The sequence below is a fragment of the Somniosus microcephalus genome, chromosome 29, assembly GCF_052327205.1.
Source record: "Somniosus microcephalus isolate GS21.2 chromosome 29, FLI_Smic_1.0, whole genome shotgun sequence".
Taxonomy (NCBI): Eukaryota; Metazoa; Chordata; class Chondrichthyes; order Squaliformes; family Somniosidae; genus Somniosus; species Somniosus microcephalus.
In genome coordinates, this window is record NC_141015.1 from 19,404,479 (window position 1) to 19,431,214 (window position 26,736).

At 49.1% G+C, this 26,736-nt stretch overlaps 1 protein-coding gene across 2 annotated transcripts in view; it reads left to right on the forward strand.

The window, feature by feature from the left end:
• Nucleotides 1–26,736, forward strand: part of LOC147098519 (paladin-like) — a 214,348-nt gene that overhangs the window by 56,230 nt on the left and 131,382 nt on the right. For both annotated transcript variants that reach the window (XM_085970316.1, XM_085970315.1), the window contains 3 exons: nucleotides 5,044–5,184; nucleotides 6,509–6,580; nucleotides 7,680–7,820. In XM_085970316.1, coding sequence (XP_085826442.1) covers nucleotides 5,044–5,184; nucleotides 6,509–6,580; nucleotides 7,680–7,820 — 354 coding nt within the window. The remainder of the gene's footprint in view (nucleotides 1–5,043; nucleotides 5,185–6,508; nucleotides 6,581–7,679; nucleotides 7,821–26,736) is intronic.

Sequence of the window (26,736 nt, forward strand, 5' to 3'; positions counted from 1 at the left end):
CCGATGTAAGGCTTACTGGTCTATAATTCCCTGCTTTCTCTCTACCCCCCCTTTTTAAATATTGGGGTAACATTAGCTACCCTCCAATCCACGGGTACTGTTCCCGAGTCAATGGAGTTCCGGAAGATGATCCTTAGAGCATCTGCTATCTCCAGGGCCACCTCCTTAAGTACCCTAGGATGTAGTTTATCAGGCCCCGGGGATTTGTCGGCCTTCAGTCCCCTCAACTTACCCAACACCATATCCCTAGAGATACTAATTTCTGTCAGCTCCTCCCTCTCATTAGTCCCTATGTTTGCCGATATTCCTGGGAGGTTATTTGTGTCCTCCTTTGTGAATACAGAACCAAAGTATGAGTTTAATTGGTCTGCCATTTCCTTATTCTCCATTATATATTCTCCCGAATCGGACTGCAAGGGACCGACTTGGGATTTTACCAGTCTTTTCCTCCTGATATACCGATAAAAGCTTTTGCAGTCTGTCTTTATGTTTGCTGCAAGTTTACTTTCGTATTCTATTTTCCCCTTCCTGATTAATCCCTTTGTCCTCTTTTGCTGTATCCTGTACTGCCCCCAATCTTCCGGTCTGGTGCTTTTTTTTGCCAGTTGATATGCCCTTTTTTTTGATTTTATGCTGTCCCTAATTTCCCTCGTTATCCACGGTTGAGCCACCTTTTTAGGTTTATTTTTATGCCAAACCGGTATAAACATGTTCTGGAATTCTTCCATTCTATCTTGGCAGTGAAGGTGACGGTGGCTCTCAACTTCTATGCCACCGGCTCCTTCCAATCCGCTGCTGGGGACATCGCTAACATCTCCCAGTTCGCCATGCATTGCTGCATCCGCCAGGTAACCGAAGCCCTTTTCACAAGGAGACATCAATTCATCTCCTTCCCCATGACCCTGGACAAGCAGCAGCAGCGTGCAGTGGGATTTGCAAGAATAGCGGGCTTCCCCATGGTGCAGGGCGCCATTGACTGCACGCATGTGGCTTTGCGGGCACCTCTGGAGCATGCCGAGGATTACCGCAACCGGAAGGGCTACCATTCCCTCAATGTACAGCTGGTGTGTGACCACAGGCAGCGCATCCTAGCTGTCAATGCCCGCTTTCCAGGCAGCAGCCACGATGCCTTTATCCTGCGACAGACAACTGTGGCTGACATGTTCCAGGCACAGCCTCCCCCAAGAGGATGGCTTATCGGGGACAAAGGCTATCCTTTGTGTACCTGGCTCATGACCCCGCTCCGCGCGCCCACGACCCCTGCTGAAGAGGCATACAACGAGAGCCATCAAGCGACTAGGAACATCATAGAACAAACAATCGGCATCCTCAAGCAACGGTTCCGCTGTCTCGATCGCTCCGGGGGAGCCCTCCAGTATTCGCAGGACCGAGTCTCCCAATTCGTCGTCGTTTGCTGCATGCTGCACAACCTGGCTATCCGCAGGACTCGGGCACTGCCACCTCACGTTGGACCCCCACCTCAGGAGGAGGAGCAGGAGGAGGAGGAGGACGAGGAGTACCAGCCCAGGAGGGAGGCACAAGGTCGAAGGGCCGCCCGTCGGTGGCTTATTGAACGTCACTTCTAGGCCCCCTGTCAGGGAATGGCTTGTGCCAATGAAAGAACATGATTGCAGCCGCTCCGCAAGCCCTCAGCCGGTTAAGGCAACAAACACTTCAAAGATCAAACATGGACAATGTTAATAAATAAAATGGTTTATTGTACAAACTCAGGGCCCCTCCCACATGAAAACCAAAAACAGACGAAACCCCCAAAAAACACTCAAACACATTACTCGCTCCCACAACCTGGAGAGGATTAACAAAACAGTGCAACTAAAATGGCCGTCATCCTCGGCCTTCGTAAAAAACAAACATCCAATTCTCGGCCTCAAAAAAACAAATACAACTGGCCACACATTCGACTTTTTGGCCCGCTAGGTCGATGCCTTGGCCATCTTTGTGTGGCCCCTGCCCGCCCTGCTGCTCCTCAAAGTAAGGCCATTGGCTGCTGCAAGGCTGGGGGCAGGCTCCAGAGGGGCACATGTCGTGACGGCAGATGCCCTTGGGGGTCGGCCTAGTCGTGGTCTGGCCGTCGAGCGGGCGGCTGTTGAATGCTGCAGCTGTGGCTGGCCAGCATCAGTCGCTGCAGCAGCTCCACTGGGGGAGTGGCAGTGGCGGCTGGAGGAATGGGGGCAAGCTGGCGGATGGCAGGCACTCGCTGGTCGCCTGAGACACTGGCACTCGCCCGGGCCAGCACTGCAGCATGCGCACCAATCTGCCGAGGGACAGACTGCTGTGCTGCTGCAGCGCGCCGGGTGCCCTGGCGATGCCTGGCTGACACAGCGAGTGTGGCAGCAGTGAGTGCCCGTGTTGACCTGTTCAGTGACCTCATCAGAGCACCCAGTGACTGCACGGCACCACTGATCAGCTGCCCACTCGCTGCCTGAGCTGCCCCGAATGCCGCACGACTCGCTGCCTGATCTGCCCCGAATGCCGCCCGACTCGCTGCCTGCTCTGCCCCGAATTCCGCCAAACTGATGGCCTGTGAGGCCCCGACGTCGGTGACACTCCGAGAGAGGGACTCGATGGCCTCGGGCAACCGTGCCACTACCCCCATGAGCTCCGTGTGCCGGCGCTCCGAGTCCGCGGACAAGTCCTCGAGGCGTTCCATCTCCTCGGCGAAGACCATCTCCGGACTGGAGGCCGGACTCTCCCTCTGGGGAGAAGGCCGCCGAGCTGGCTGACCCTTCCTGCGTTGCTGGAGGCCGCTGGGCCCAGCAATTGGACTCCCCTCCGACCCCCCCTCTGGGGAGAAGGCCGCCGACCTGGCACCCCCCTCCCGCGTTTCTGCAGGCCGCAGGTCCCATGAGCTCCCCTCACCTCCGACACTTCCGCGACGCTCCCCTCCAGGGAAGACGTGTCCCCTACACTGGCATGGGTTGCCACGGCTGAGGGTTCCCCTGATGGGCCGCCTTCCTCTTGCTCCTCCTCCTCCTCCTCCTCTGAGGGGCTGTCACTGGCAAGTTCAGGGACCTCCTCCTCATCATCTGAAACCAGGAAGGCACAAGAGTAGCTTCAGAGTGAGGAGAGGGCGTCAGCGAGGGATGCATGAGTGGTGGCATTCAGCGCATTGGTCGGACAGTGGCAAAGGATGTAGATCTGATGCGCAAGTGGGACGAGAGAGGTCCAAACGTGGATGTCCTTACCATTGGTGCCCAGAACAGGGTCGGCATCTCCACATGCAACGGGGCCAATCACCCGGGCACCCATGATGCGCTCCACGCGATGTTGAAGCTCGGTGAGCGGCTGGATCTGGGGTCGGCCTCCCCCGGTCGCAGTCCGGCTCTTCGATTATTAGCCAGCTTGGCCTGCAAGAGAGAGGACGGCCTCTAAGTACAGTGTGTCGCCCTGATCTTGTGTGCGCTGCCTCCCATGGTGGAATAGCCTGGCCAGTGTGTCGCCCTGATCTTGTGTGCACTGCCTCCCATGGTGGAATAGCTTGGCCAGTGTGTTAAGTGCAGAATGTGCAATTGATGTTCATGCCTGTTCCATAGCTGCTGGATGAGGGCTGGCCATTAGGGCTTTCAGGTCCCTTTGCCCATAATGTGAGGTGCACATGCAAGGATGAGGAGGTCACTGGAAAGGGTACTCACCCTGACAATCCGCGTGAGGTCATTAAACTTTTTGCGGCATTGGACACCGGTCCTGGGGACCTCGCTGTTGGCTGACACCTTGCTGGCGACATGCCTCCAGGCTCTCCGGTAGGCGCGGAGCGACGCCTTCCTGCCATTGTCCGGGTACAAAATATGGCGCCTCTTCTCCACACCACCAACCAGCACACTCAGATCACGCTCTGAGAAGCGCTGCGCTCATTCACGGGCCCTCTGCATGGCTTCAGGCGCTATTTGGGTCCAGCAGCAGTGTTCAGGCCTAGCTGGAGGGCTCCACTATCCAGGGCGTGGCAGCAGACAAAGTCGACCCTTCCCCCTTAAGAGCTGGCCGGCGCCAGGGTGTCTGCTGTCAATCACGAGATGGCCGCACCTGCGCTGCGCCCGGCCTGGGCGCTCTCGCTCAGCACCTCCGGCTTAGCGCCTAAAGAGAGGCGTCCAGCACCAGTTTTAGCGCTCGAGCAAACTCTTAGGGCGAAGCTAATGAATATCGCAGAAGTGGCCTCGATTTGGCGGCGGGCGCAAACTTTAGCGGCCGCCTGACTTTAACGCCCCAAAAGTGGCTACAATGAATTTCTAATCCTCACAAATGCATGCACCAAACATCCCAGAATTGCTGCAAATTTGAATAATTATTGCAAAACAAGCCGACTGCCTTCAAGTGTTTGTTCTGAACACTAGCCAGAACACCTGTTAGTCACAACGGGAAACTTTTTTTTATTCATGGGCTATGCTACAACAATTCATCGCTACGCACAGCCTGCAGGCGAGACGCAGAGCACTCGGAATATTCCCCCCCTCCACTGTGCCCAACTAGAACAGCTAACAATAAAACCAGAAGCTTCTCCGTGCCACTTGCTCAGAGTGAATATTTGAGGAAGGAGACCCCAGGCCCACTCCCACAATAAATCTGTTCAAAACATTTCACAGCTGCATTTACCGAGCCCTGTGTCTATTTTCTTTAAGTTAATTCAGAGCTTTCCTTCTCATAAAATAATTTGTCCACACCTTCCCCCCCCCCCTTCCCCCCCGCCACCCCCCCCCCCTCGCCTTCTAAAAGTGCTGAGGCACACGCTAACTACCCTCACCCAAGTTAACATTCTTCACGACTGAGTATTGGCAGACTATTCAACTATGATGGGTGACACAACCTGTCCTCACTCGACACCCAGGGTCGTGCACTTCCCAAAAATGCCCTTTTGGATGAGGCATTGCAGGATGTTTTCGGGAAAGAAAGGAGGAAAATAAAGGGAACAGTTTTTAACAAAAAAGATGTAAACTTCACTTGAGGACTTTTGTCTGAATTCAACAGATTGTTCTTTTTAAATTCCTAACTGACTTGTCATTTATTGCTGTTACTTCGTTTCCCCTCAAGGACTTTGATAAGTTGATGGAAGCCATGAAAACGGTTTTAGCAGAAAATTCCTGTTCGGCCATCGTATTTAACTGTCATAACGGAAAAGGAAGGACAACGACTGCCATGGTGATATCTGTCCTCGTTCTCTGGCACTTCAAGGTTGGTGCCTTTCTCCAGTCTTCGTCAGCGATGTTTGATGGGCCCTTACCCACAGTCAGGTTAATTGGGTTATGTGACACAGATGACTTTAAGTTGCTCACTCCTGGCATCAATGTTCCCGTTAATATTTTTTGGATGCATGGCCTTTTCAAAATACTGCGCATGCGTGGTTTTTCCCATTTAAAAGCCGATGAGCCAGCTGTGCGGGAGCTGCAGCGTGCTGCACAGCCGTGCCGCTTAAAGGAAACATTGCCTGGCACTGGTTAGTGCAGGGCACTCGGACTTAACTGATCCAGGATTAATGCAGCAACATCCCTGTTATATTCTCCGTCTTTTTGAACAACTTTATATAATTGCCAAAGGTTGCTTGCCGTAGCTTGGCCTAGATCTCCTGGCTTTATAATGGTTGTACCACTGTCGAGGCAAACACTTTATACTGTAGCTCCCTGTTTTACAGATTTATAGATACAGGGGCAGATTTCTGTTCTCACCGCCTGGGCTGTAACCTGGTGGAGCAAAGTGCCCGTCCAATATTGAACCCATTGATTTCAACAGAATGAAAATCGGGCTGGCTCTACAACAACAACACTCATTTATATAGCGCCTTTAGTGTAGGAAAACATCCCAAGGCGCTTCACAGGAGCATTATCAGACAAAATTTGACACCAAGCCATATAAAGAGACATTAGGACCAGGAGCCTATTCAGGTCAGCGAGCACAGGGGTGATGGGTGAACAGGACTTAATGTGTATTAGGATACAGTGAGCTGAGTTTTGGATGAGGTTATAACGGACGTGCGGTCCCCTCCACCAGATCACTGCCTGGGTGTGAAGATGAAAATCTATCCCAACTGTGTGGGGGGGGGGGGGAGGCGGTGGGGAGGCTGGTTTAGAACTGACCTCAAGTGGCCTGGGCTACAGAAGAGAAAAGCAGCCACTGGGATTGCTGATGACTGTCCACGAATCCTACTGGAAAGTGCACACGTGTAGGCATCGGATGAGGGTTGGATCCGGGTGTGATGTGATGCTCTCCATGGTCGAATACCTGGCTCACACAAGAAAAATCGTCCCTTTGTTGAGAGCTGGAGAACGTTTGGTGCTTGTTGAACCATCTCCGCACGCCAGTCGATGTTTCATGCGGAGGGAGGGGAGAAAATGATTTCCAAACAGCCAGGAGAGCTTAATCATTGTTCAGGGCCCCGTGTCTTGTGGGTCAGTAGAGGGTAAAACTTTTTGGGAAATTCCTCCTTTTACACTGTTTAGTACTGATCTAACCGAGCAAACTGACAAACTGCTCATCTGGTTCCCCATTCTTCTTGTTCCAGGGTATTCCTGAAAACACCGAGGATGAACTTGTGAGCGTGCCGGATGCCAAATACACAAAGGGAGAGTTTGAGGTACGTGAAAGCCAGCTTGCCGGGTAATCGGGACCTCCCAGCTCTCTCCATGACTCACTGAATATTTGTGGTACACAAATTCACCGTCCATATGTGAACATCACCGTTCACAATATCTACCCTGGAACCTCCTTCCAGTTCTAAGGCTCTGCATTTTGATACTTGGACCCGCTTCGTATTATGGTCCTTCTGTGGCCCTTTTGTGCGCTGGGGCTGGCAGTGTGCTGGGCTCCACTCCACTTAAGCTGTAGAACAAATTCTAGAGCGATGGAGATCCAGCTCTGGACGCAGGAGAGGAGCTGTGGAGTGGTCACTTTCTGTTGGCTGCGAAAGGCTTGTGGGAAAACTACCGGGGGATTGGGAGTGGATTTCCTCAGGACTTCTCCAGCTGTCGCTGTAACTTCGGTGCACACCCCGTTTATGCATGTACTTCTTCTGTCAAACTTCCCCCACGGTTACAGCGGCAAAGAGTGATCAGCCCTGAGGTAATTCACCCCCTAGGTTTGTGCACTACATGGGTGGGCTGAGTGACTGCCACAGGAGGGCCACTGGCAGCTTGAGGTACCCATAACCCGTGGGGTCCCTTACCTTCCTTGCAGTTACTAATATCGATAAGTACCCACTGGCAACGTTGCTGAACAACTTATATTTTTTAACAGAAGCTCTGTAAACTTGGCACTGTCACCTTGCTGCACCCAACAGTGCTTGGTCAAGCTGTCAGAATCTTGCCGTGCAGTTTTCCCTTCTAATTTGACACAGATCGGAAACATTTATTTTACTCACTTCTACACAGTTCTGCAACCCTCTCCAAAATAAACCTACTCGAGGCCCAGACTGGCTCCCCTATACTTGCCGGTCTTGGGGAATGTGACCGTTGCTATGGTAACTGGGCCCAGTTGTTCAGTGATGCCCAGATGAGTTGTAACAAGGCTTTTCAGTGTGTTGGAGGCTCATTTATTTACAATAATAATGTCACCTATGACAAAGCTGCCATTGGCCTACGTCAAGACTGCCATTTGCTTTAACATAAAGTCCAGCAAGGAGGAAATGTTTCCAATTGCAGAGCTGCAGCATTAATTGCGGACTTTTTTCCCACCAGGTTGTGATGCAGATAGTTCGACTCCTGCCTGATGGACATAAAATGAAGAAGGAAGTGGACCTGGCTCTGGATGCTGTGAGCGAGACCATGACTCCTATGCATTATCATCTGAGGGAAATCATCATCTGCACTTACAGACAGGTGAGTCACTGCCCGTATAATCAGGCACAACGTCTGTTTAAGAAGCTTCCATTTACATGCAAATTAAAATCTGTCTGTGGGTCAGAATAGCTTTGTAAATGATATTAGCACATCTAATAAAACTACAATTTGAGGTAGAGGTATATAAGATAGTAAACAGGATGGAAAAGTAGGATTCAGAAAATTACTTCAAACAAAACCCTGTGAGTAGGACAAAGGCACACTGGTTCATTCGAGTAAAAAGCAAATTTAGGTTTGATGTCATGAAGTTCTTCAATACATGGGATGGAGTAGTGGAGGTGAAAACACTGGAGTCAATCGAGAAATAATTGGATGCAACGAATTGCAAACCTGTGGGGCCTTTCAGCACAAGATGGGCCGAATGGCCTCCCTCAACCACATTTCTCTTGTGATCTCAATATTTTGTATTTTGTGATGATCATAAGTATCAGGACAATTATATCTTAGCTGCGAGTTTGGAGTGGGCTGTAATTCTAACATGAGTTTGTGAGCTGGGATGACAGCCATTTGGTGGAGTTTGAGGCGAATATCACATTAGCATTGTTTCTACTGTCTGCCTTCATGTGAGCCTTATCGGTCACATGAGGTGTGTGTTGATGAACTGGAGGTAGTGCTTTCCTCCGCACTGTCAGCTTACCATTTACATTCATGGTCAACACCACATCAGAAGAGAAAGAAACTGGAAAATCAAAGGATAAACGCAGGTGGAACTAAACTGAGTTGCCATTGAATGAAGTTTCATTTCACAGGAACATAAGAACAGGAGTAGGCCTTTCAGACCCTCGAGCCTGTTCCGCCATTCAATTAGACCATGGCTGATCTGTATCTTAACTCCGTCTTGGTTCCATAACCTTTAATTCCCTTGTCTAACAAAAATCTATTAATCTCAGTTTTGAAATTTTCAATTGACCCCCAGCCTCAACAGCCTTTTAGGGAAGAGAGTTCCAGATTTCCACTACCCTTTGTGTGAAGAAGTGCTCCCTGACATCACCCCTGAACGGCCTGGCTCTAATTTTAAGGTCTAAACTATTCCACCTCTAAACTATCCGTTCCGTTGACGTTAGCCTCTTGTGTATCACCTCCTCCCTTTGCCCCGCCATTGTTGGCCGTTCCTTCAGCCGCCTAGGCCCTAAGATCTGGAATTCCCTCCCTAAACTCCTCCAACTCTCCACCCCTTCTCCTCCTTTAAGACCCTCCTTAAAACCCAACCTCTTTGACCCAGCTGTGGCCACACCTCCTGATATCTCTTCTTTGGCTAAGAGTCTATTTATTTCTGATTATGGCTCTGTGAAGCTCCTTGGATGTTTTTTCTACGTTAAAGGTGTTAGAAGTCAGCCTTGGCTTAATGGTAGCATTCTCCCTGCGTTAGAAGGTTATGGCTTCAAGCCCTGCTCCAGGACCTAAGCATGTAATCTAGGCTGACAATTCAGTACAGTACTGAGGGAGTGCTGCATTGTCAGAGGTGCTGCCTTTCACCTGTTCCTGCAGGTGGATGTAAAAGATCCCGTGGCACAATTTTAAGAAGAGCAGGAGAGTTCTCCCAGTGTCCGAGCCAATATTACTCCTTCAGCCTAAAACTGATAATCTGCCCATTAATCTCATTGCCGTTTGTGGGACCTTGCTGTGCTGTGCCACGTTTCCTACATTACAACAGGGACTACACTTTAAAAGTAATTAATTGGCTATAAAACACTTTTGGACACCCTGAGGTTGTGAAAGGTGTTTTATAAATGCAAGTTTGTTCTTCCATCTCTCTCTTACAAATAACTAGAGCCTCCAGACTCCCCAACCCCACTCCAACTGATCCCAGCTAACTTGGGATTAAATCTGATCATTGTGGCTCAATACCATATGTTTTCTGTGAAAGGGGTGGTGTTATGACTGGGAGGAGGGGAGAATGCAAGGCCGCGGCAGTTGACTTCAAGGCCTAGAAATTGGGTTGGGGCGCCAAAGTGGCGCAAAAGTCGCCTGAGCCCCTCGAGGGAGACGGGGTGAGGCTCGAGGCGCTCCGCGTCCCTCTTAGGGCGCTGAAACTGATTATCGCAGCGCAACGTGCCGCAGCGCCACATGCTGCGGCACGGCACGCTGCGGTACTGCAGGCCTTCCTCCCACTGTTAAGGGGGAGGTGCCTGCAACAGCACGATCCCCGCTCGCGAGTGCCGGCAAATGAGCCCGGCACCAAGGAGAAGTGCCGGGCTCTCGGGAAACAGCCGGCAATGCCGTGGGAGGGGGGTGGTTAGGAGGCCGGGGATGGAGGTGCTGGCAGGCGGCCGCCGAAAAAGTGGCCGCCCCGCACCTCCACCTTAGCTTGCGCCGCTGCTGGCACAGTAAGGCCCCGTGAACCGGGCGCGGGTAGCGAGCGGCGCAACTGCAGCGTTCGCTACCAAATATCGCGAATGGGGCGCTGCGCACACCGGTGACGTCATCGGTGGCGGCGCAGCGGAAATGCCTAACGCCACCATTAGCGCCCCTACTGAATATCGCCGGAGACGCAGCCAGTGGCGCTACAGCTACTGACTGCCTCTTTAGGCGCTAACAGGTGGCGCTACTCACCCAATTTCTCCCCCCAAGTATATTAACTTTCTTTCAGAACATAGATTGTGACCTGCCAATATTAATAGATGTTGGAAAAGAAACAAATAATTCACATTGTTACAGGAAACTTTGTGATATCCGGCACCGACGGGACCGAGCTGTTGCCGATCTATCAAAACTGCCGGACAAACCAGCGTTAATGTTGAAGCATACGGAGATTTGTAGCTCCGTATCTGGCAACAAACACTGTTGCTTAGCAACAGCTTCTAAACAGTCGGCCGTACCTTGGTAGCGTCTCTGTAGCTTAGCAACAGCTTCAGAGAGACTTTGCAGAGCCTGACTGTTGGAAAAAAAGCCACGAGGAAAAAAAAGCCACGAGAAGAAAAAAAAACTAACAAAACGGCTCCTGATTTCTGCCGGTAGATGGAGGTTTCCGGACATACAACCTCCGGATAAACCAAAGTTTCCTGTATATCAACAGGTACACTGCTGTCTTGTTGTACATTCAATCATTGGCTAGTTATAACTTTATATAGCGTTTAATCCATGAATTAAAACAGAGTTTGTTATTGAATTTCACCAGTAGGTGGCGCATTTGCTCTACTTTATGATCCAGCCATTCACGCACAGTGAACTAACCGTGAGGAAGTGACAATATTGAGCCGCGTTTTCCTCTGCTCAATCATTTTACAGAAAGAACCCACATCAGCAAAAGATGAAGCAGTATTGGCAGAAAGTGCAAACAGACTGAGGGCTGATTTGTATCCCTCCAAAAATCGATTGACAAATGTTAGCAAAAATTTCAGAGAAAAGCCATATTCAAATTGTTTGGTTCTTATTGAAGATCATTAATGGGAGCTGGTGCAGCATTCCGCAGGTGTCAGACCTGCAGTTAGTGACATTGAAGATGTACCCCCACTGCAGTGAGAGAAGCGAAGGTACAAGTAGAGGGAAGGAACGGGCACACGGAGGGAGAGAGAACGGGCACGGAGAGAGGGAATGGGCCCTGACCTTCGTGACTTTGAATTCTTTTCTGATTGCTGTCCGTAATTGGCTCAGAGAAGGTCTAAACTGTTAACTTTACATGTGTGAAGGTGACCCTGCCAGTGAGGAACATCCATCCACAGGGGATTGCTGGGTGACACTCGGCCTCTTGGGCTGGGCGAGTAATTTCTATAGCTGGGGGGGAAGAAGAGGGGAAAGCTGAAATGAGCATTTTAAGAACAGAAGATAACAAATCTGTGCTGGCTTAATAAAGGAAGAGTAATGCGAGAGTTGGAGCTGATTTGGCAGAGGCAGGTTCTCTTACACAGGTTCAAATACAATCATTTAATTCCCTGTTTATTTGTGGCTTTTACCAGAGTACTGTCGACACATTACTGTCTCTGGAAACTCTCCCATCAGGCTAAGATGAGCTACAAAATTACCACACTATTATTACCAACTTTCAGATTCTAGGCTGGGTGCCCGGACTGTTGGAGCTATCGGGACAGGGCTGAGGTGATGCAGTGTGTGCGTGGCTGACTGTGAACAAAAACGCTTATACAAGGATTTGCCCTGTCGTTTAGACAATTGTACGTGTTGAGAGTGAGGGTGTACGGGAAGAAGATGTGAATGGAAATGGAAAAGTCGTGCACGTGGTGTGTTTTTCATTGAGAAACCCGGGTGAAGGGCCAAGGCCCGGATCACAGGACAATGCCAGCTCTGAGCAGAATGAGATGGAAGTTGTATTTATCATAAATCGAGGCGTGGGGCTTAGACAATGCTAAGGTTGGGTTTTAAAGGCCTGTGGGTTGCATGATGATTGTAGTGAAACTATGGACAGCAAAGCATGGAGTGAACTTCCTTCCCCATCAAATAAAATGAATAGCATTGCAATTCAGATTGTACTTGCCATTTGAAGCCAATGAAAAAAAGAGAGCGACAAAGCGACTAACAGAAAGAAAAATTAAAATAGCTGGAAAGGAAAAAATATTACTAGAGATCAGTGGCAGATTTGTGGTGTATTGTTTAAAACTTAAATCTAGATTCCTTCTACGTTAATGTTGCTGCAGTAATGAAGCTGATTCATTGAATTCTGATATCACCTACAAAGCTTGATAAGTGTACCTAATGGGAAGAAAGAACTTTCATTTAGATAGTGGTTTTTATATCCTCAGGACATTATAAAGTGCTCTACAGCCAATGAGTTGGTTTTGAAGTGTAGTCGCTGTTAGCTAGGCAAATTCAGTAACAACAACAACAACATACATAGCGCCTTTAACATAGTAAAACATCCCAAGGTGCTTCACAGGAGCGTTATCAGACAAAACTTGATACTGAGCCACATAAAGAGATATTAGGGCAGGTGACCAAAAGCTTGGTCGAAAAGGTAGGTTTTATGGAGCGTCTTAAAGGAGGAAAGAGAGGTAGAGAGTTTGCACACAGCAAAGCCCCACAAATAGCAATGAGATTAACGTTTTGGTGTTCTCCCCAGTGTCCTGACAATATTTACACATTCTCCCCGTGTTTGCGTGGGTTTTCTCCGGGTGCTCCGGTTTCCTCCCACAGTCCAAAGATGTGCAGGTTAGGTTGATTGGCTATGATAAATTGACCCTTAGTGTTAGGGGGATTAAATACGTGGGGTTACGGGGATAGGGTGGGATATGTGATGGTGTAGGGGTTACGGGGATCGGGTGGGATATGTGTCGGTGCAGGCTCGATGGGCCGAAATGGCCTCTATCTGCACTGTGGGGTTTCTGTGATTCTGTGATCTGTGAACCAACATCACAAAAACAGATTGTCTGATCATTGCTGTTTGTGGGACCTTGCTGTGCGCATATTGGCTGCCGCGTTTCCTACAATACAACAGTTCAAAAGTACTTCATTGGTCGTGAAAGACGCTATAGAAATGCAAGTTATTCCTTTAATAAATGTAAATATTTGGTAAGATGTCTGTAAGTATGATGCTGGAATTCAACACCACATTAACTTCATTTAAAAACAGTTCTTGCTTTCAGGAAAGAGAATATTATATCAAGGTAATTGTTTGAAAAACTATAGGATTTAATAGAAGCTTTATTAAGATAAAATAAACTTTGTACATAACTGAAGTGCGTATGTACAGTATAGCAAATGCATTTATCAAGATACCATGTGAAAATCATAGTATGCTCTCATTTGTAGTTCTTATAATTTCCAACAAAGCTTAAAACATTGGATGCCTAATATGATGCAGCTTTTTATAAAGATAAACACTCGCGTCTCTAGGGTTGTTAACTCAGCTTGGACGTATTCCAGGTTTCATCACATGACCGCCTGCCTTCAACCGCCCCGCCCCCACATTCCCGCTATTGGTCACCAGACACGTCCATCCTCGCGTTTCACCCCCTTCGCACGGCCAATCGGAAAGCGAATAAACTTTTTGTTACCCAATGGGATGAATCTTGACTGTCACTCAAACAGCCTTTATTCCAATCTCCAATATTTTAAAAACTAATAAACAAAACGTGTTCAAAAAACGTAAACACAACCCATTTATTTGAATGGTTTTCCTCCTGGGTCGTTTGTAGCACTGCCCTGGAGATTAATCTTTCATTCCTGGAGAGGGTTGGCAACCCTACTCACATTGTATGTTTTGTGGAAAAATCACTTTTAAAACTATTTTAAAAAAGGACTACATTTTAATGGGAGTGGGTCTGTGGGGATTTGGAAGAAAACATAATCCATGGCCAGACGGCTGTTGAAGTCACCTCCGTCTCCTCTTACACCGTTGCAGATGTGTGTCTGGAAAAGCAGTCTCTTGCACTGATCGGCATTTACTCAACCTTTGTTGAGCGCAAATGTTGCACGCTTGACAGCTGGTTCTACGTGTTTTCTCATTTAAGGGTCTTATTAACTGCAACCAAAGCTTTAACAGATTGTTGCTACAGCTGCGTTGTCATTGGCTGCTAGTCCTTCAACGTGTTAATGAAATCGCATTATCAAAATTCAGATTTCAAAATCACAAGCTTCTGTCATCCCGTTATTGGGAAGGAAATAATGGAAAAAAGAAAGACTTGCATTTATATAGCGCTTTTCACAATTTCAGGACGTCCCAAAACACTTTACAGCCAATGAAGTACTTTTGAATTGTAGTCACTGTTGTAATATAGGAAACACAACAGTCAATTTATCACAGCAAGGTCCCAGAACAACAATGTGATAATGACCAGATACTGTAATCTGTTTTTGTGATGTTTAAGGGATAAATGTTGTCCAGGACACCAGGGAGAACTCCCCTGCTGTTGTTCGAAATCGTGCCGTGGGATCTTTTATTTCCACCTGAAAGGGCAGTCAGGATCATAGTTTAATGTCTCATCTGAAAGACAGCACCTCCGACAGTGCAGCACTCCTTCAATACTGCACTAGACTGTCAGCCTAGTTTTATGTGCCTAAGTTTCTGGTGTGGGACTCGAACCCATAACCTTCTGATTCCCAGGCGAGAGTGCTACCACTGAGCCACAGCTGAAGACCGTGGGCCTTGGCAGGCTATTTGACCATGGAGGACATCGCAGCTGAGCCTGGTGCTGTCCTAGGCCTGAATTCCGCATTGCTGCACTTTCCAGCTGGGGGTACCTGGACAGCCATCAAAAACAGGGACACTGGCTGAGCTTCCCTACCCCAGAGCCCAGGAACACTGGCTGAGCTTCCCTACCCCAGAGCCCAGGGACACTGGCTGAGCTTCCCTACCCCAGAGCCCAGGAACACTGGCTGAGCTTCCCTACCCCAGAGCCCAGGGACACTGGCTGAGCTTCCCTACCCCAGAGCCCAGGGGCACTGAGAGACTGTGGGGGTTCATTTCCACTTAACCTAACAGGCGGGAAACTGATGGGATTGGAATGGTCGCCCATTTTACTCTCCATCGAGCAGCATGTAAAACAGGCATCTGATTCAATCCCGTCAGTTTCCCATGGGTTAGGTTAAAATCACCCGCTGTATATCTTATAAATAAATAAATTGTGACAACCTCTCTCTTAGCTTTCCCTCCCCAGTCAGAATTCCTTTTAGTTTGGCGATTTTTTTTTTTTTTTTTTCTTTTTCTTTGTGTGTCGAAGAAGTAACAATAAATATGCCGTCTACTTTAAATGTAAAATAGAAACAGACAATGCTGGGAACACTCAGCAGGTCAGGCAGCATCTGTGGAGAGAGAAACAGAGTCAACGCTTCAGGTCGATGACCTTTTATCAGAACTCTGACGAAAGGTCATCGGCCTGAAATGTTAACTCTGTTTTTCTCTCTACAGATGCTGCCTGACCTGCTGAGCATTTCCAGCATTTTAAGAACATAAGACGTAGGAGCAGGAGTCGGCCATTCGGCCCCTCGAGCCTGCTCCGCCATTCAATAAGATCATGGCTGATCTGATCTTGGCCTCAACTCCACTTTCCCGCCCGCTCCCCATACCCCTTGACTCCCCTGTAGCTCAAATATTTGTCAATCTCCGCCTTGAATATATTCAATGACTCCGCCTCCACGGCTCTCTGGGGTAGAGAATTCCAAAGATTCACGACCCTCTGAGAGAAGAAATTCCTCCTCATCTCTGTTTTAAATGGGCGACCCCTTATCCTGAAACTATGCCCCCTAGTTCTAGATTCCACCACGAGGAGAAACAGCCTCTCTGCATCTACCCTGTGAAGCCCCCTCAGAATCTTATATGTTTCAATAAGATTGCCTCTCATTCTTCTAAACTCCAATGAGTATAGGCCCAACCTGCTCAACCTTTCCTCATAAGACATTTTCTGCTTTTATTTCAGATTTCCAGCATTTGTAATATTTTGCTCGTGTTCCCCTTACTTTAAACATGCTTACTGTTGCAAATTATCAGAAATTCTTTCATTTAGAAGGTAAAATTGCAGCTCAGTGCTTTCCATGTACTGTGCAGTCAACACCAGCCATGATCTTTAATGGTGTCAGATCAATCTGTCGGTGGATGGGAGAAGGGCTGTAATCCACTATCGGGTTCACTGGATGCAGGTTATAATAAACAGCACTACTTTAGCAAGGAAGTGCAGAATCTCTATTTAAATATGTGAGATCCCAGCCCACACAAAATAAGTTGCTTAACCTTGATTTCCGTCTTTGGGGTGGTGTAGTGGTGGGGAGCTGCCATTGCCTGCCCCGCTCCCTGGGTCCTGGGTCATTTTCTGTGCAGGATGGGCTCCAGTGGGATTCCCACCACTGAGAGGGAGGCTGCTGCTGCAAGTCAGGCAAATCAGGTGGTGCTGCAGAAGAATCGCCCCAGAGATCTAGGCCTATAAGCATAAGGGAGCCTACAGGAAACTTTTTTTTATCTGGCACCGACGGGACCGACGTGGTGCCGGTTCATCAAAAATTCCGGATAACCGAAAGCTATAGTAAAAGATACGGAGAGCTGAGAGCTCCATATAAAGCAACAAACCCTGTTGCTTAGCAACAGGTTCAGAACAATGGCCACAAGTTCCAAGCGTCTCTGTAGCTTAGCAACAGCTGTAGCCGCACCCTTGCACAGCAACAGATGGAGGGAGGCAAGTACAATATGAAGTAAAACTTACCTGAGCCTACTCCTGAATTTTGCCGGTTAACCGAGATTTCCGGTTATTTTAGGTGCCGGTAAATTGAAAGTTTCCTGTATTTGGAGAGAGAGAGAGAGAGAGAGAGAGAGAGTCAGACAGACAGAAAGCCTCATCTTGGCCCTGTTTCTACATTGACACTTGTACAATGGGCATATGATTTCACTGTGTAGCCTTAGGGAGTGGAGATAGGAATATAGGAACAGGAGTAGGCCATTCAGCCCCTTGAGCCTGTTCCAACATTCAATTAGATCTGTATCTCGACTCCATTTAGCTGCCTTTGCTCCATATCCTTTGATACCCTTACCTAACAAAAATCTATTGATCTCAGACTTGAAAGCTCCAATTGCCCAGCATTCACAGCCATTTGGGGGAGAGAATCCCAGATTTCTACACACCGTTGTGTGAAAAAGTGCTTCCTGATTTCACTCGTGAATGGCCTAGCTCTAATTGTAATTCCCAGACCAGAGGAAATATTTTTTCTTTATCTGTTCTATCAAATACTTTTATCATTGTAAACACCTTCATTAGATCACCCCTCAACCTTCTTTACTCAAAGTGGTGAGAATGTGAAACTTGCTACCACATGTAGTAGTTGAGGCGAATAGCATTTAATGGGAAATATCCTAACTTGCACCAAGTCCTATTCCCCCAACAACCCTGTGTTCGCTGGCTCCTGGTCCGGCAACCCTTCAATTATAAAATTCTCATCCTTGTTTTCAAATCTTTCCATGGCTCGACCCTCCCTATCTCAGTATTCTCCTCCGGCCCGAATACCCTTCGAGATCTCTGCGCTCCTCCGATTCTGGCCTCTGGCGCATCCTCGATTTTAATTGGCGGCCGTGCCTTCAGCTGCCTAGGCCCTAAGCTCTGTAACTCCCTCCCTAAACTTCACCAAATGTCTCTCTCCTCCTTTTAAAACCCACCTCTTTGACATAGCTTTTGGTCAACTGACCGAACATCTCCTTATATGGCTCCGTGTCAAATTGTGTTCAATAACGCTCCTGTGAAGCGCCTTGGGATGTTTTACTACGTTAAAGGTGCTATATAAATGCAAACTGTTGCTGTTATTGAAGCTGGATAAGTACACGAGGGAGAAAGGAATAGAAGGATATGTTGATGGGGTGAGATGATGTAAGGTGGGAGGAGGCTCGTGTGGAGCATAGACCAGTTGGACCGAACGGCCTGTTTCTGTGCAATTCTAAATTCAGGGAAATACAATCCTAGTCTATGCAACCTGTCCTCCTACTTTAACCCTTTGAGTCCCGGTATCATTCTGGTGATCCTGTGCTGCACCCCCACCAAGGCTGATGTATCCTTCCTGGGATGTGACAGTAAGAGGGGTGGACGGGAGGGAAATGGGCCAGGGAGCTGGGCCCCACTCCACTAGCATTTCTAGGTGGTGGGACAGGAGGGGGTGACCGGCAAGAGGGGGGTGGGGGAATGGAGTTTGGGGCCAGGAGGCAGTAGTAGGCCTGGCCGCACGATTCGGCCTCGTTCTCCTGCCCCAGCACCCCCCCCCCCCCCCTGCGTTCCTGCTCGATTTCAGGCCCACTCTATCCTTGAAACCCAAGAAGTCCTTTCAAAGAGATCTGGTAACTGATTAGAAACCATTTTCAGTGAGTACTACCACTTTGAGAAAGGATTGTGTTAGGTTGCAGTAGGTGGGTAATTTATACAATTCCTTTCAGAACCTAGTGACTGTGTGAACGGCTCTGAGAGCTTTCTGGGTACGTGAAGGTATATGACAATTTATTAGGTACCATTGATTTTTTTAAATCGGAAAGTCACAGTTTCTTGGGGGAGGGGGAAGGTGATGAGAGAAAGTAGCTTTGAACTGAGGATGAATTGTTGCCGTGCCTTTCCCTATCTTGTGTCTGCCCAGCAAAACCTCCTCCTGCCATTAATTCCCATTTAAGAACAAACGGGCCTTTATCTAAGGGCTCTTTCACTTGATGGCTGTATATTTCAGCAGACCAATCATAGCCATATGTGGCCCTTCAACCCCCTGGTGAATTACCTCAGCCCTGAAGAACATTAATGGGATCCGAGGATACAATGGAGCTTTTTTCTGCAACATTTTTTGATCACCGGGCTGATAAAACACTTTTTTCCTCCCCCACCCCCCCTGCACCGCCTACCGCCCCCCCCCCCCCCCCCCCTGCACCGCCTACCGCCGCCGCCCCCCCCCCCCCCCCCCCCCGACCCCAGAGTTGCCTTTTGCAGGAAGCATGGTTGTTAGCTGTTAAAGAGGGCACCATTCCAGTAAAAGTTTGCACAGTTTTATGTCTTTTGTGCAGCTGTAATTCACAAAGTTGGGAGCCGTGCACTGCATCTCATCTTGTAAAAGCCACAGATAATTCCCTGCAGTGGAATGTCTTGGAATTCAAACCCTGCTGATCATTCAGCCAGTTTTCATACTCCAAGTGTACATTGCTTGAGACAAACGCAGTCTCTCTCATGAAACAGGGGCCACTAAAGTATTGAATAAAAGTGTTTTTTTTCCCACTGTCTGATTTCCCCAGCGTTGTTACATGCATGGTGCCAAAAGCAATATTTACAGCACACGGCAAGGAAATGAATTTCCAATTGGGCAGAAACACGGTCACTTTTCGTCATTTGGAGCAGGTGAAAAGCACTTCTCTTGGAGAAAGAAATGAACATTTTCATTGTAAAATCAAAATATTTCAATTGTGAGCAGGCAGGTTAATGTCCCTTGGGAGATTCTTAAACAGTTAATAAAAGGTTTTGGAAAGTTTTTTGTGCAGCTGGACCTCTATCAGGTTAGACCTCAGTTCTCACGTGGCTTTTTATACAGTACAATTTGCTGAAAATGAGTATAAAGAGAGAGCTTGCATTTATATAGCGCCTTTCACGACCTCAGAACGTCCCAAATCGCTTTGCAGCCTATTAACTACTTTTTTGAAGTTTAATCACTGTTGAAATGTAGGAAACGCGACAACCAATTTGCGCACAGCAAGCTCCCACAAACAGCAATGTGATAATGACCAGATAATCTGTTTTTAGGTGTTGGTTGAGGGATAAATATTGGCCAGGACACCGGGGAGAACTCCATTGCTTTTCTTCGAATTTTTTACGTCCAGCCTGAGAGAGCAGACGGGGCCTCATTTTAACGTCTCATCTTAAAGACGGCACCCCTGACAGTGCAGCACTCCCTCAGTACTGCACTGGAGTGTCAGCCAAGATTATGTGCTCAAGTCTCTGGAGTGGGACTTGAACCCACAACCTTCTGACTCAGAGGCAAGAGTGCTACCTACTGAGCCACAGCTGACTAACATCAAACTATGGCCTAGAAATTCGGTAGGCTTAGCGCCGCATTTGAGGCGCTAGAGGGCCTAGCGCCGGAGTTATGGCCAGTTGAGAAATTCCCTGGGGCCCTAAATCGGCGTTGCACCGGTAGCGCTGCGCCGGCACCGATGACGTCATCGGTGTGCGCAGCGTCCCGGTTGCCGTGGTAACCCGGCCCCAAGCCGAAATTCAGTTGCGCCTGCCTCGCCCGTGGCAGGCGCAACTAAAACTCTGGCAACAGAGTCTTCCCCCAGTGTGCGCCGGCGCATAAAGGTGGAGCGGCGGCCGGCCGCGTTCCCGGCGGCCGCCTGCCCGCACCTCCCTTCCCGGACTCCTGCATTCCCCCCCCGCGGCCCTGATCAGTGTCTGATGCGAGCCCGGCACTTCCCCGAGGTGCCGGGCTCAGATGTCAGGTCAATCCGCCGGACAGTTGTCGGCTGCAGGCAGCTCCTCCTTAACAGGAGGAGGAGGCCTGCAGTTCCCCCGCCTGCCGCACCGCATCGGGTGCCGCAGCGGGGGATTAGCGCCGGGAAACCCAAGTTCACGCCCGTTTTGAGGCGCTAAAGGAGGGTTTTAGCGCCCGCCGCCGTCTGGGCCCGGCGCACCCGAATTTTCGTCGCGCGCTGCCGCATTACCGCTGGCGCAAACTTTCTGGCGCTACAGCCCTGGCAAGACCAAAACCCAATTTCTAGGCCTATATCTTTAATTACATTTTGTAGTGTTTATCATATACACCTTTTATTTCTTTCTCTCTAATTAAAGGCCCAAGGCCCTTAATGCTGGACACCAGAAAAGAAGACAAGATGAGGTGGATCAAAAAAAGAGAATAGGTTGGGGTTTTAAAAGTCTGCAGCATTTAAACATTACCCAAAGAAACATTGATAATTATACATACTGGGGCCACCCCAGGATCACCCAGGGCAGTACTAGCACTTCCCACAGGAAAGTTCCAGTGTCATGGGGTGGTCACAAGACATTTTCATTAAACACTTTCCTCTCCCTCCCATCTCCCCCTCTCCATCTCCATCTCTTCCCCCTCTCCTCTCCCTCGTTCTCCCACCTTCCCCATCTCTCTCTCCCTCTCCCTCTCCCCATCTCGCTCTCTCCCTCTCCCCATCTCTCTCTCTCCCTCTCCCCATCTCTTTCTCCCTATCTCCCTCACTCCATCTCTCTCATCCTCCCCCTCTTTCTCCCCATCTCTCTCTCTCCCCATCTCTCTCCCTCTTCCTATCTCTTTCTCTCCCTCTCCCCATCTCGCCCTCCCTCTCTCTCTCTCCTTCTCCCCATCGCTCCCCTCTTTATTACTTTTCTCCTACTCTCTTTCTGTCTCTGTCTCGTGGTCTCTCTCTCCCTATCCCCCTTGTATGTCATTCTTTAAATTACTCCAGAATTTTATCTTCCCTTTCCACCCTCATCCTTTTGGTTTCAGCTCTGTGCTCTTGATCTTTTAGTCCTTTCTCAATCTTCTTATGTATTTCCTTGTGGCTCAGTGTCAAATGTCATTTGATAACGCTCCTGTGTAGCAACTTGGGATGTTTTACTACATTAAAGGTGCTATATAAATGCAAGTTGTTGTTGTTGAATTGTATACTGTAATGTTGAGAGACTTGTGTTTCAGACATTGGGGATTTAACTTCTCATTAGAATTCTACGTAATTGTCTTTATGGCATTGTTCCTTTGATCTTGATTGATGGATAGCGCTTCCATCAAAGGGGAAAAAAAGGTATAAAACAGTACAGGAAACTTTCAATTTACCGGCACCTAAATAACCGGAAATCTCGATTAACCGGCAAAATTCAGGAGTAGGTTCAGGTAACTTTTATTACTTGCCTTCCTCCATTTGTTGCTGTGCAAGGGTGTGGCTGCAGCTGTTGCTAAGCTACAGAGACGCTTGCAACTTGTGGCCATTGTTCTGAACCTGTTGCTAAGCAACAGGGTTTGTTGCTTTATACGGAGCTCTCAGCTCCGTACCTTTTACTATAGCTTTCGGTTATCCGGAATTTTTGATGAACCGGCACCACGTCGGTCCTGTCCATGCCGGATAAAAAAACGTTTCCTGTACATTTTTCAGTGGTTAGAAATTCTGCCTAGAAATTGGCCTGAGGCGTCCAAGTGGCGCAAAGTTCGCCTGGGCGCTGGAATTTGCGCCGCGATCGCCGCAAATTCAGTTGAAGTGCCCCTAGAGGGAGACGGGGTGCGGCTCGAGGCGCTCCGCGTCCCTCTTAGGGCGCTGAAAGTGAATTTCGCAGCGCCACACGCTGCGGCACGGCACGCTGCGGTACTGCAGGCCTTCCTCCCACTGTTAAGGGGGGAGGGGTCTGCAACAGCGCGAGCCCCGATCGCGAGTGCCGGCAAAAGAGCCCGGCACCAAGGAGAAGTGCCGGGCTCTCGGGAAACAGCCGGCAATGCCGGGGGGGGGAACCAGGAGGCCGGGGACGGAGGTGCTGGCAGGCGGTCGCCGAAAAAGCAGCCGCCCCGCACCTCCACCTTAACTTGCGCCTCTGCCGGCGCAGCAAGGCCCCGTGAACCGGGCGCGGGTAGCGAACAGCGCTACAGCGGCGTTCGCTACCAAATATCGCGATCGGGGCGCGAATGGGGCGCTGCGCACACCGATGACGTCATCGGTGGCAGCGCAGCGCAAAAGGCTAGCGCCACCATTAGCGCCCCTGCTGAATATCGCGGGAGGCGCAGCCAGTGGCGCTACAGCCACTGACTGCCTCTTTAGGCGCTAACAGGTGGCGCTACTCACCCAATTTCTCCCCCTCTGACTCTTAGGAATTTGAGGCTCATGTATTTCACATGTAGCGTCAGATCCAAAATGATGCACTTTGAGAATGCAGACTGTCCCAAATAAAAATGAGGCTCAGTTAACTCGTCCAAAGAAACTGTAAGAAGGCAGTTTTCTGAAAAGGGTATATTTACCACTTTCACTCATTTGAAAGTTTGAATTTGGGGTCACTGCATCGCCAATGGGTCAGGTACATCTTGGGAGAAAGGGTGGGTGAGCGGGAGAGGGGAATCATCGGGAGTGGGGGGGGGGGGTGGTGGTGAAGCAGTAGTTGGCAGCAGCCCACAGTTGTAATGTGGGATCAGGAGGAGCACTCCTGCACCTCCCAGCTCCACATTCAAGTAAATATTCTTTAAAAACGTACCTTTCTGGTGGCGGCCTGCAGATGTCCCTTTAAAGCAATGTTCCCTTTAAGCTGTGCAGCGCTCCAGGGATCCCGTGCAGCCGGCTTTTCCGTGCAAAAGCCAGCTCTTTATTTGCATGTGCAGAGGGCCTAATGCCTGTGTCGAGTGTGGGCCCTGGATGCCATGATCGCATTGAATGGCGGGGCAGGCTCGAGGGGCCGAATGGCCTACTCCTGCTCCTATCTTCTATGCCTCTTTTGATGCCTATATTCTAACATGGCAGGTCGCACCCATTTTATGCCTGTGAATCAGGTGCAGCATCATTGAATTTCTGGGCCTGTGTCTCTAGCAGCATTAAACCCTCACCCCTTCCAGCCACCGAGATATAAAAGGGTAAGCTGAATTTACATAAGAGAACCAATCAATGAGTTCTCAATATCGCTGAGTTGTCACTCTCCGCTATGTTGCTGAGGGGAAGTGATGTGCAGAGATTAGGAGCACACATAAAGGAAGGGAGTGAACATATGGAATGGATTCCTGGATAGAGTAGTGGAGGCAAAAACCCTGGAATCATTTAAGAAATAATTGTATGCTGTAATGGGGTGGGGGAGGTGGGTGTGGCGGTGGGGGGGAGGTGGTAACGGGACTGCAGAGTCTTTCCAAATGGATGAGCTAAGATGAGCTGAATGGTCTTCCTTATCTTGTGACTTGAGTAGAGAGTGGAGGGAGCTTTGGAGAGAATCAAAGGAGTGGAGGGCGTACACTGGACCGTACAGTTGGAGGCGATTGCTTTTGTAGGCAGGAATGAGGCCATGGTGGGAGTGGAACATGATGACAAGGACCTGGCTATCAACATGTTTGTGGGCAGGGAGCCAGTGGAGCTCAGCAATGGGAATGTGCGACCGAATGCACTAGAGGATAGAGGCTGCAGGCTGTTTGAAGTGTGGAGGTCAGTGAGGGTTGGAGTTGGAGAAGCCGATCTATAAACCACACCCTTATATTTTTATGCCTCTGCCACCCATCACTGTCGGACTCTTTCCAGTCGTCGTTGTTCTCAGTTTGACGTGCACTTTATCTTTTTCCATTTGTGCTGCACAGTCTCTTTCATTCACAGAAGTGACAGGGAACTCAAAGAACAAAGAGGAACGAGCTGGTGGGCAGAGAGGGGAGTGAAAAGTAGTAACTGAATTCACAGTTGGGTCACTGAGGGGAGCAGGTAGAGAGCCTAAGATTGAAAACAGACAGGAGGGAGAGGAGATAAGTAAGACTTAAAGGAGGTGACATAATAGAGCAGAGGGGAGGAGAACGAGAAAGAGGCAGTAAAGAGATAGAAAGTGAAAGCACAGGCTGTGCTCTTTAATGAGCCAGAGGTTAAATGATCTTCACTTTATATATGTTCTTGACTGCAGCAGCATCATTATAATGTATAATTTTGAAGTGTAGTCGCTGTTGTAATGAAGGAAACGTGGCAGGCAATTTTCACACAGCAAGGTCCCACAAACAGCAGTGTATCAATGACCAGATCATCTGTTTTAATGACCTTGGTTGAGGGATAAAGATTGGCCAGGACACCGGGGAGAAGACAGACACGCAAACCGGGTCTCTGCCAATCTTCTGCTGAAATTACAGCTGACGATCGTAAAAACCAAAGACATTCCCGGCATGTGTACGGATTCAACTTTGAGCTAAGTTACTACCCATGCAGGATTTATTAAAGGCAGATCAGACCTAAACACAGTAGTTTCATAACTTTTGAGGTATGATGTGTATATTAGTAACTGGACCAATCAGTTGATGCAAGTACAATTTGTCAAATAGTTGAAGGTTACTTCATTGCACATAGTGGTTTTACCTCAGCTAGAGCTCTCCGTGCATTTACTTGTCAATATGATGCATTTAGGTTGATAATGGAGGCTTAATGATTAATTTTAAATTGGCAGATAACACAAATTGATTTTCAGAAACAACAAAGACTTTGGCCTAGAAATTCACTATAGCCCCGTTTGGGGCGCCAGCCTCGCCAGGGCGCTAAAAGTAGCGCCCTGGAAGCATTCGCGGCCGCCCGTCGGAAATTCAGTTGGAGCGCCCCAGAGGGAAGCGCGCGGCGCTACTGGAGGCACCCCGCATCCCTCTTGGGGCGCTGCAACTGAATATTGTAGCGCAACGTGCCGCAGTGCCACACGCTGTGGCACGTCGCGCTGCAGTACTGTAGGCCTTCCTCCCCTACTTAAAGGGGAGGGGCCTTGTTCTGCGCGATCTGGGGCCCAGCTGGGCCCCCGAGGGTCGTGAGTGCCGGCAAAAGAGCCCGGCACCAAGGAGAAGTGCCGGGCTCTTGGAACGCAGCCGGCACTCCGCGGGGGGGCGGGGGATCAGGAGGCCGGGGACGGCAGCACAGAGGGGTGCTGGCAGGCGGCCAACAACAAAAATGGCCGCCTCGCACCTCTCCTTTAATTTGTGCCTCTACCGCCGCAGGAAGGCCCCCCTGAACCGGTCGCACATAGCGTCCGGCGGTAAATCAGGGGGTGCTTCCTAATATCGCGGCCGGGGCGCTGCGCACACCGATGACGTCATCGGTAGCAGCACAGCGCTAACGGCTAGCGCCACCATTAGCGTCCCGCTGAATTTAGCGGGAGGCGTGGCCAGTGGCTTCCGACCCACTTAGCGCCCTCTTAAGGCGCTAATGGGTGGCGCAGCCCACTGAATTTCTAGGCCTTTGTGATTTAGGAGCCAGCTCGATAAAACCCCATCCCTACAAAACCGCGTCTCTATAAAATTATCAGGGGCCTAGATAGAGTGGACAGGAAGGACCTATTTCACTTAGTAGAGCAGACAATAACCAGGGGGCATAGATTTAAAGTAATTGGTAGAAGGATTAAAGGGGAGTTGAGAACTTTTTTCACCCACAGGGTGGTGGGGGTCTGGAACTCACTGCCTGAATGGGTGGTAAAGGTAGAAACCCTCATCACATTTTAAAAAGTACTTTGTTATGCACTTTAAGTGCCGTAACCTACAAAGCTTTGGACCAAGAGCTGGAAGTGGGATTAGGCTGGAGAGCTCTTTTTCGACTGGCGCAGACATGATGGGCCGAATGGCCTCCTTCTGTGCCGTAAATTTTGATGATTCTATAAAATCCCGCCTCTATAAAACCCCTGCTCTTAAAACCAACACACATACAGATGGGGTTATTGGACACTTCCCTTTAAAATTGCGCATATCCTGTATGTGGGATTATTTGATATCCTGTATGTGGGATTATTTACTCATTTGAAACCTGGAGCTACACAATTATTTCAACACTCAATGACTGGGCGACACGGTTGTCTAGATGTTATCCTCACACCTCCATATCCTG